Here is a 9,375-nt window from a genome sequence, read left to right on the forward strand (position 1 = left end):
TTTTGTTGTAGTAATTCTTCTTACCTTCTTATCTTTAGCCTTTCTTCTCTCTTCCATTATATACAGAATCTCCTTTGCTACTATTCCTTTTCCTTTGTTCTTTCAGGAGTCGGAAAAATGAAAGAATACCCATGAACGATCACATCAATCACTTATTTTGTATTTGCTGTCTTTTTCTATAACAAACATTTTTTTATTTATAGAAAAAGACAGCAAATACAAAATAAGTGATTGATGTGATCGTTCATGGGTACTCTTTCATTTTTCCGACGAATCTATTTTTACTTACAAAGGATCCAGTATGTTGTTTATTATTCATTGTTTTTTTTTCATTGTTTTTTTTTTTATTTTTTTATAGTTGATAATATAAAACACTCTTTATGGTTGATTACAAACTAACCTACGCGTAGTAAAAATAAAACAAAACACAGTTGAATAAAATATTTATTTCAATAACATACTTCTCAAATATCGTCATCAATATCAGAAAATTTTTCAGTAATATGGAGGGCAAATTCGTTGACCATATGTAAGTCTACAGCCAACTTGTGGAGGTCTATATATTGCAGTTTGTACGGATGCATATGGTGAAATTACGCCTCCCACACCTAGGCCGCCATAACCGTTTAGGCCTCCATAACCACCGGGTAATCCATCATCATATAACTGATATTTCTCTTTAATCTTTAATAGTTTTTCCCTCTCAAGATTTACTATAAGAGCTCTGAGGAAATCATCGTTTGCATGTGCTTCAACTGGCCAGATTGCGGCGAAATTCAGGAAGACCTAAAAATAATGCATTTATATTATTTTTGTATTGCCATATAGCACATTCTTTCACGGTTTTTGCTCTAAATTTTAAAGAACCTCTTGGATTGACATGAAATTTGGCATACGTATAGCATACATGTCAAAGAAAAAAAGTGATATTGTGCCGATGTGTGCTTTTGACCTGGGGTGACTTTCACCCCCTCTTGGGGTGAAAAAATATATGTCCAAAATAAGTCCGGAAATGGGTACACTGACTAATTTTAAGTAACTTTTGTTCTATAGAGCTTTTTCGCCAAGTCAACACTTTTTGAGTTATTTGCGAGTGAATATGTCAATTTTCAACAAAATAACCACATTTTAAGACGGTTTTTCGCAAATAACTCAAAAAGTAAGTATTTTGTAGAAACAAACGTTCTTAGCAAAAATATAGCCTATAAAAATGCAAAAAAATGGTGTACGCGTTAGGTCTCTGGCCTCTGGATCTCGTAGAACCAGAGTTATAGCCAATGAAAAATAGATTCATATTCACCAAATTTCAAATAGAATATTTCGACGTGAAATATCCAAAAAATTAAGCACTTTTTGGGGAAAACCCATTATAACTTTTTTACTTTTTTAAAGTGTTTAAAAAAAGCTTTATTTTTGTTTTTGCAAAAAGTTTCTAGCATTAAATTTAAGCAAGTTACGCTCAAAATAAAGTTGGTCCCTTTTGTTTTGGCAAACAAAAATCGGGAAGACCAACCCCTAATTAGCAACTTAAATGAAATTAATCGTTACCGCTCCACAAATTATTTTTCTTATGTTGTGTTTATATGATCTGTAAGTTTCATCGATTGAAAGTGCTTTTTTGAAAAAAATTGGTTTCAAACTAAAATTTTTAAAAATTTTAATTTTGAAAAATATGCTTTTTTTCAAATTATCTTAAAAATTGTTAGAGATACCAAAAATCTCGAAAAACAAAAAAAGTCAACATTGCTTTTCTGAATAACATGTATTTTTTGTTTTTCTGTTAGACAAAAATTGATTAAGATTTGGTGTTTCTAAATTTGCATACATTCTAAATACTTACTATTTGAGTTATTTGCGAAAAACCGTCTAAAAGCGTGGTTATTTTGTTAAGAAAATGAACCTATGCACTGGCAAATAACTCAAAAAGTATTGACTTAGTGAAAAATCTCTATAGAACGAAAGTTACTTAAAATTATCCAGTTTATCCATTTCCTGACTTACTTTGGACGAATATTTTTTCACCCCCAAAAGGGGGTGAAAACCACCCCCAGGGCAAAAGCACATATCGGCACAATATCACTTTTTTTCTTTGACTTGTTAGCTATGTGTATGACAAATTTCATGTCAATCCAAACGGTTCTTTAAAATTTAGAGGTTTTTCAATATTTTACCGTTAAAGAACGGACTAATAATTATTATATAATCCTATAAAATCCTAATTCCACAAATCAAGCAGTCCGTCCGGAAGGTTTTGATATTTAAACATTGGATGACGTTTAATAAACAGCAGAATATCATTTTTATCTTAGAAATATGCTTTATTGTCACTGAAATTTTTTTCAATGTTATGGACAAAACTTACACACAGTCCAAATAATAACAATAACAAATACAATTTACTAAAATTAAATAAAATGTCAATATGCAGAATTCAAGGTAAATAAAGTAAAGCAGAAACAATATATTGCAAATTTTATATAACCAAATATTTTTAATGGGAAATAAGCCACAATTTTACCAAAAAAAAAACATTTTATTAACGTTTCGAAGCCCAAATCGGGTTTCCTTGTCAAAATACAAAATACTACTAAAATAAACAAAAATGTTGTTGCTAAGTAAAAAAATTCTTCTGATAATTTATTTAGTCTGACTCATTTATACTGGCAATTTAGACGTGTATTATACATTTTAAAGCAGAAGACTTTAAAATGATATAATGGTCAATATTTATGAGTTGCATTCCTGGGACGAATTTACTAAAAGATAGTTCATTCGATTACATGAAATAAATCCCAACTCAAGAATATCCGTCACAAAAAAATATCATAGCATGTGATCTGTCTTTAAAAAGACAACCAAATGCAACGATGTTAGTAAAATTCTCGCGTTAGAGAATCCATAGTAAATCACGAGGGAAAACCAGGAAAAAACCTCGTGATACTATCCCGACATCGTAAGTATTTGGTCTTACATTTAATTTACTTTCAAAAAACTAATACCAAATTCTGACTGTAATATGTTTAAATTATAAATAATATTAATAATACATAGATATACAATAAGTAATACTAAAATATAAAATTCGTACTAACTCGATATGCTATTGACTTACTAATCATGGTATTTTCTTTCTATTGACTTCCTCTTTTACTATGGGTAACCACATCCTACTGCATTCTACCGAGGAATTTGCGACACAATTGGTTTCATTTAGCATAAATAGAGCCGCTTCTTTGATTTTTCTCTTTTTACTATCTGATTCTTTCAGGACTATACTTGAATCTCTCCATTGCACTCTATGTTCATTATCCCATGCTTGCTGACATATTTGAGATCTATCGAATTCTCTATTTTTAATAGAAGACTGATGTTCGCTTATTCTAACGTTTAATGGTCTTGATGTTTCACCTAAATAAAATTGTTCGCATTCACAAGGTATTTTATAAATGCCATCCTTTGTTCTTTCATGTTCATTGTTAGGTTTAGTTTTAGATAGAATAGATCTCAATGTGTTTGTTGTTTTAAATGTTGTTGAAATGTTGAATTTATTTCCTATTGTTTTAAGTTTCTAGGATAGTCCTTTTATATATTACGATATTGATATTTTCCTCGTATTATTTCTTGTAAATGTTGTAGGATCCCGTTCTAAGTTGTTCTGTTCCATTCAATCTAATCTTGACAATTCCTTATTAATAAATGATAAAGGATAATCATTTTTTAATAAAACAGATGTTAACAATTGTTTTTCTTCTAAAAATTAATTTTCGTTAGAACAAGTAATTTTGGCTCTATCAAATAAGGATTTAATGATTTCCTTTTTAACGTTGATGTTGTGATTTGATTTGTAACTGAGATATCTGTTGGTGTGTGTTGGCTTTCTATACACTTGAGTCTCATATCCAGTATCCTTCTTTGAGACTAAAACATCGAGGAAAGGTAAAGTGTTTTTGTATTCCTTTTCTATTGTAAATTTTATTGTCTCTTCTTCATCCTTTATAATATTCAGGAATGTATCCAACAATTCTGATCTATGAGGCCATATTGAAAACACATCATCTACATATCTCCACCATACTGTGGGTTTTAAATTTTGTTTAGAAATGATATTAGTTTCGAAATCCTCCATAAATATATTAGCCAATAATGGAGATAAAAAGAGCCCATTGCTGGACCAAAATTTTGTTTATAGAATTCATTATTTAGTTGAAAATAGGTATTATTAGTACATAATGTCAATAACTCCATTATAGCTGCAAATTATAGCAAAATTTTTTATTTCATTAGTAGTTCCAAAATGACACAAAATCTAGGCATCGGATAAAAAAGTTTATTTGAAGAAAGTGTATTTTTTTATTCTTCTTAATGGCGGTACAGGTTCGTTTATTTAATATTGTATTTAATTACAGGGTAATTTCCACATATTAAAATATTTTTCAAATTGGGCTCTGTACCGCCGCCATTCTTTATTATATTACGGATACGTGTGCCAAATATCTCGAAAAAATATTCACAATTACAGCCGCAATCTACCTGTTGACAGCTACTGTTTCCCCTTAATTAGTACCTAGTTTCAACATCTACATAAACTCGTATATCCATTATAAAAACTAGTTCGAATACTTTGGAAACGTTAAGATATTTTATTCAGAGGAATTCAAAAATGATTGTTAATTTGAAATATGTCAGTGGCGTACTATCTTTTTTCTTTGAAAATTTCAGACCATTAACCCTAAGCGCGCCAATGATGAATATCAAAGCCTTAGTTGTATATCAAAACATGCAAAATAACTATTTCTTAAAACCCGCCAAGTTTTATTACAATGCTGCCAGTAGTTTCGGCAAAATCGTAAAAAATGTGTAAAATTTTGTTTTCTTCAATGCCCTGTATCTTGAAAATGGATGGCGTTACAAAAAATTTTTATTAAGCAAACCCCAATTATTTTTCAGTTTTTTACCTACTCCAGTGACAGTGTTACCTTTTATGAAAAACATGTTTAAAATTCTACCAAAAAACGAAAAAAAAAACAAAAAAATGCGGTTTTTATTTTTAAGGGTGCGATTCACCAATTTTAAAAGTTTGAAAAAATTTAGTGCTAAATATTATGCAAAAATACATGTTATATATATTTTTTGTGAAAACGAATATCTTAGTTATTTTTTTATACTCATTTAAAATATTAAAATCGTTCTAAAGTTTAAATTTCCCGCCAAAAATAAAAAAAAAATTCGGACAAAACTTTTTTAAGCTTACAACTTTTTTATTTAAAGTTTTTCGCTCGTTCACGATGCGGCTGAGATGACAAATAAAAACATAAAAACCCTAATTAGGCTCTAGGTGGGTCACATGACCACCTAGGGGGCTAAAAATTTCGGAAAGTTAGTTTCACTATATAATATGCTAAACGGTGACCTATCTGTAATTCGAATCGAGTTGGGGGAACTTTTCATCTTACTCGACTAGGCCCGTTTACAGAATCAGCGGTACTGATCTGGCTGTTATTATGAAGCAAGCGTTGAAGCGCTTCTTTTTAGGATAATGCTACTGTTTTATCCACGTTAAAAGAGAGTAAATTAGAGTTAGATCAGGTTTTTATCGAATGTAGATCAGAAGTTATAGTTGCACGAAGAGTTGCAATAGCTGAGTTGCTCCAAGTTATACTGGTATCATGAGTAAAAAGAAAAATATTTGATAGATTTTTAATTTAATGATTAATATCATTTATAAAAATAAGGAAAAGTAGAGGACGCAATACTAAATCTTGTTGTATTCCACATACAGTCGGAAAAATAAAAGAATACCCATGAACAATCACATCAATCACTTATTTTGTATTTGCTGTCTTTTTCTATAAATAACAAATATTAGTTATAGAAAAAGACAGCAAATACAAAATAAGTGTTTGATGTGATCTTTCATGGGTATTCTTTCATTTTTCTGACTATATGTACAATGTTTTTGAGACTAGAGTCAGTATCATTTGCTCTAACCAGTTGTTTCCTATTATTCAATTAGGATTGGAATTAATTCAAAGAAATACCTCGAGTTCCGTAGAAATTTAGTTTTTTTATCAAAATATCGTGATTTACATAATCAAAAGCTTTGGCATAGTTATAGAAAATAGTGGCAGTATAAAGATTATTATTGTTTAGTGCTTGGTTAACCTCATGTAGTACAGACAACATGGCATCAGTGGTGCATTTATTAGTTAAAAAGCCGAACTGATTTTGTGATAAAGTATTGTTACCAACGAGAAGGGATATAATTCGAGATTTTATGAGTGTCTCAATAATTTTGGAGTGTACCGGTAGTAAGGCAATAGGTCTATAATTGCAGGCATTGGAAATATTCAATAATTTTTTCGATGCGATTTATGTTTCGATACATAAGAATTTATGTTAATTGGGATGTTGAAGTTATTTGACGGATTAAAACTTACCAGGAGTACAGCAAAAACGTGACACTTCATATTTAATTGAAGTTATTGAAAACTGATAATCCTTTTAATTTTCCACATGTTTTTATACCCTAAAAATGACATAATATTTAATACGTTTTAATTAAATCAATCGATTAAAATCGATGTCTTAATTAGTGTTGACTTATTAATTACTTAATTGAAAACAATAATAATATATAAATTAAGTGTATAATTTCGCCTAAAATGAACATAAATATATTATGTTATACAGTGTGATTCTATATTCAACTCAAAAGATATTTGATGAATTCTTATCAAAATCTCTAATCTAAAAGGCTTCATCATCGTCAACCTGTACCGCTGCTGAATATAAGTCTCAAGCAGCTCTTTTCACCCGTCTCTGTCTTGTGCTTTTATCCAGTTACTGATAACACCCTTCAGGTCGTCAGTCCATCTGGTTGGTGGGTGTCCTCTGCTCCGTAATGCTTCTTGTCGTGGCCTCCACTCGACAATATGTCTTATCCATTGGTTATTTGATAGTCTGGCGACGTGTCCTTCTAAATTCCACTTTAGTGACGCGTTTCTTTCGATAGCGTCTGTTGTTTATCTATAACGTATTTCATGGTTTGGAATTGACGGAGATCATTGGCCAGAGAGACACACATTCAGAATATCTCGCCCACATAGCCCTTCGAGTCCTGCAAATGTTGTTGACTACTTTTTTTGTCTGCGTTAGTTTTTTCGATGAATAGGTGAGTGCCTACAGGTAACACACTGGTCAAAGATTTTTCTTTTAGGACATATAGACAAGTAAGGATCTGTTTTTAGGTGGATGTGAGAGGTGGCATTCAGATTCTTGCGGATAATATTAGACCATAACGTCTTTAATAATAATTGATTTATGCTCCTTCTCAAATATGCCCGGAACATTAATAAAAAAAAATAAAATATTTAAAAATTTCAAAAAATTTCGTTTTTTTTCTATTTTTTTGCTTATAACTTTAAAACAATTCATTTTGGAACAAAGTCGTGTGGGAATAAAACAAAGATAATTAAATTTAATATCAGATGTGATTGGCTAAAAACGTCTTAATTTATCACCCTAGCTGCAAAATAGCAATAAATATAAAATAAGGGGGCAAAACAAGCCTGCCTTTATTCAATGACTTTCCATCGCTCAAGTTACACTTGGAACCTTCCTAATTCGCTTAAAGAATTTTTGTAATGTGCTAAAACTGTATACCAAATTTCAATAAAATTCACTTACTAGATTCTGAATAATAATTTTGCAATCTAAACTTTTTTTTTAAATATTTACATTTTTAAAAATCTTCCACAACAAAAACTGGAACATACAAAGATTTGTTAATTTTTTTTTACATATAAAGAAGTACTCCACCTATCTAATGCCACTTTACAGAATTGAAATCGGATTATTTAAGCAGCCTCAGCAATGGTTTAAAGTTATAAACAATTTTTTGGCTTCTAAAAAAATTAGTGCTGTGGCCAGGAGGGGGTGCTACGGGCTCCTTTATTGATGGACTTACCCAAGATTTTTATGTATTTTTTGAACCGTAGAACACGATTTTTTTGGGTAACAATTGATCCGGATATCGATAAGATTGTTATAAACAAAGAACTTGAGGAATTACATAACATCGATTTTTCGCAAGATAAAACATTTTTTTTGTATTTCTTGCGTAATTCTAAGCAAAAAATGTTCCTACAAGTTTTTTCGGAGGATGCATAGTTTTCGAGATAAACGCAGTGGAACTTTGAAAAAACCGAAAAATTTAAATTTTTGAACTCGAATAACCTTTGATTAAAAATAAAATAGCAATTCTGCTGACAGTGTTTGAAAGTGTAAGTCAAATTAAATTTTAATTATTTGCATTGCTAAAAATTATTTTTTTTATTATTAAACAAAGCTGTTTGTTTATAAGCCAAAAAATTGTTTATAAGTTTAAAACATTGCTGAGGCCCCTTAAATAATCCGATTTTAATTCTGTAAAGTGTATTAGATAGGTAGAGCACCTATTTATATGTAAAAAAATTTGATAACTTCTAAATGGTCTACTTTTTGTTCAGAAAGATGTTAAAAAATTTGAACTTTTTTAAAAACATTTAGATTGCAAATTTATTATGCAAAATCTATTACGTAGATTTTAATGAAATTTGGTACACGGTTTAAGTATGTTACAATGAATTTTTTAAGCGAGTTACTAAGGCTCTAAGTGCCACCAAAGTGGTCAAAAACATTGAATAACAACAGGCTTATTTTGCCCCCTTATTTTGTTTTTATTGCTATATTGCAGAAAAGGTAATACGTTAAGACATTTTTGACCAGGCGTATATCATACAAAATTCAATTATCTTTGTTTTATTTCTGTACGACTTTGTTCCAAGACGAATCATTTTAAAGTTATAAGCAAAGAAACTAGAAAAAAATCGACGTTTTTCGAAATTTTTAAATATTTTAATTTTTTTATTAATGTTCCGGGCATATTTGAGAAGGAGCATAAGTCAATTATTATTACTGAAAGTGTCACCTAACTTTATCTGACAAAATCCGAAATCTCTCACATCCAAAAATAGACGTTTTTTCACATATCCTTACTGGTCTAATATGGGTAAAGCAGATTTAAATACCTTGTTTAACTGTTCGATCACCCCCGTAGTACAAATATTTAAGATGCATACAAATATTTAAGATGCAACGGTAAATCATCTCTTCACCCCTCGCGGCCGTACCGGCTCGTACCTGGTACCGACAGCTGCCAACCCCTAGCACTCCGAGAGGACATCAGCCGAAGACATTCTTCATTCAACATTCAGATACATAACATGTACAATTTGTAAACTTTATTTATATTTAAATTCATTAAAAGTTTCTTATTCTAAAAACATTTCTTATGTATAAAATTCGTACATAATTAAATTGGTCCTTCAAGCCATC

At 30.2% G+C, this 9,375-nt stretch overlaps 1 protein-coding gene across 1 annotated transcript; it reads right to left on the reverse strand.

Moving 5' to 3' along the window:
- Nucleotides 1–430: 430 nt before the first annotated feature.
- Nucleotides 431–6,573, reverse strand: LOC114333134 (uncharacterized). Its single transcript, XM_028282963.1, has 2 exons — nucleotides 6,438–6,573; nucleotides 431–786 (listed from the first exon to the last, which is right to left on the reverse strand). Exons 1-2 carry the CDS (start codon nucleotides 6,465–6,467, stop codon nucleotides 496–498), a joined length of 321 nt encoding a protein of 106 aa, XP_028138764.1. The 5' UTR covers nucleotides 6,468–6,573; the 3' UTR covers nucleotides 431–495.
- Between the last annotated feature and the right edge of the window lie 2,802 nt (nucleotides 6,574–9,375).

This window comes from Diabrotica virgifera, chromosome 1 (assembly GCF_917563875.1).
Source record: "Diabrotica virgifera virgifera chromosome 1, PGI_DIABVI_V3a".
NCBI classification, from domain to species: domain Eukaryota; kingdom Metazoa; phylum Arthropoda; class Insecta; order Coleoptera; family Chrysomelidae; genus Diabrotica; species Diabrotica virgifera.

What these genes read in the sequence shown, in the direction of transcription:
- LOC114333134 (XM_028282963.1), bottom strand. Translation starts at nt 6,467, where the DNA reads ATGAAGTGTCACGTTTTTGCTGTACTCCTG. An exon ending in ACGTTTTTGCTGTACTCCTG is followed by an intron (nt 787 to 6,437) that starts GTAAGTTTTAAT and finishes CATTATTTTTAG; the next exon opens with GTCTTCCTGAATTTCGCCGC.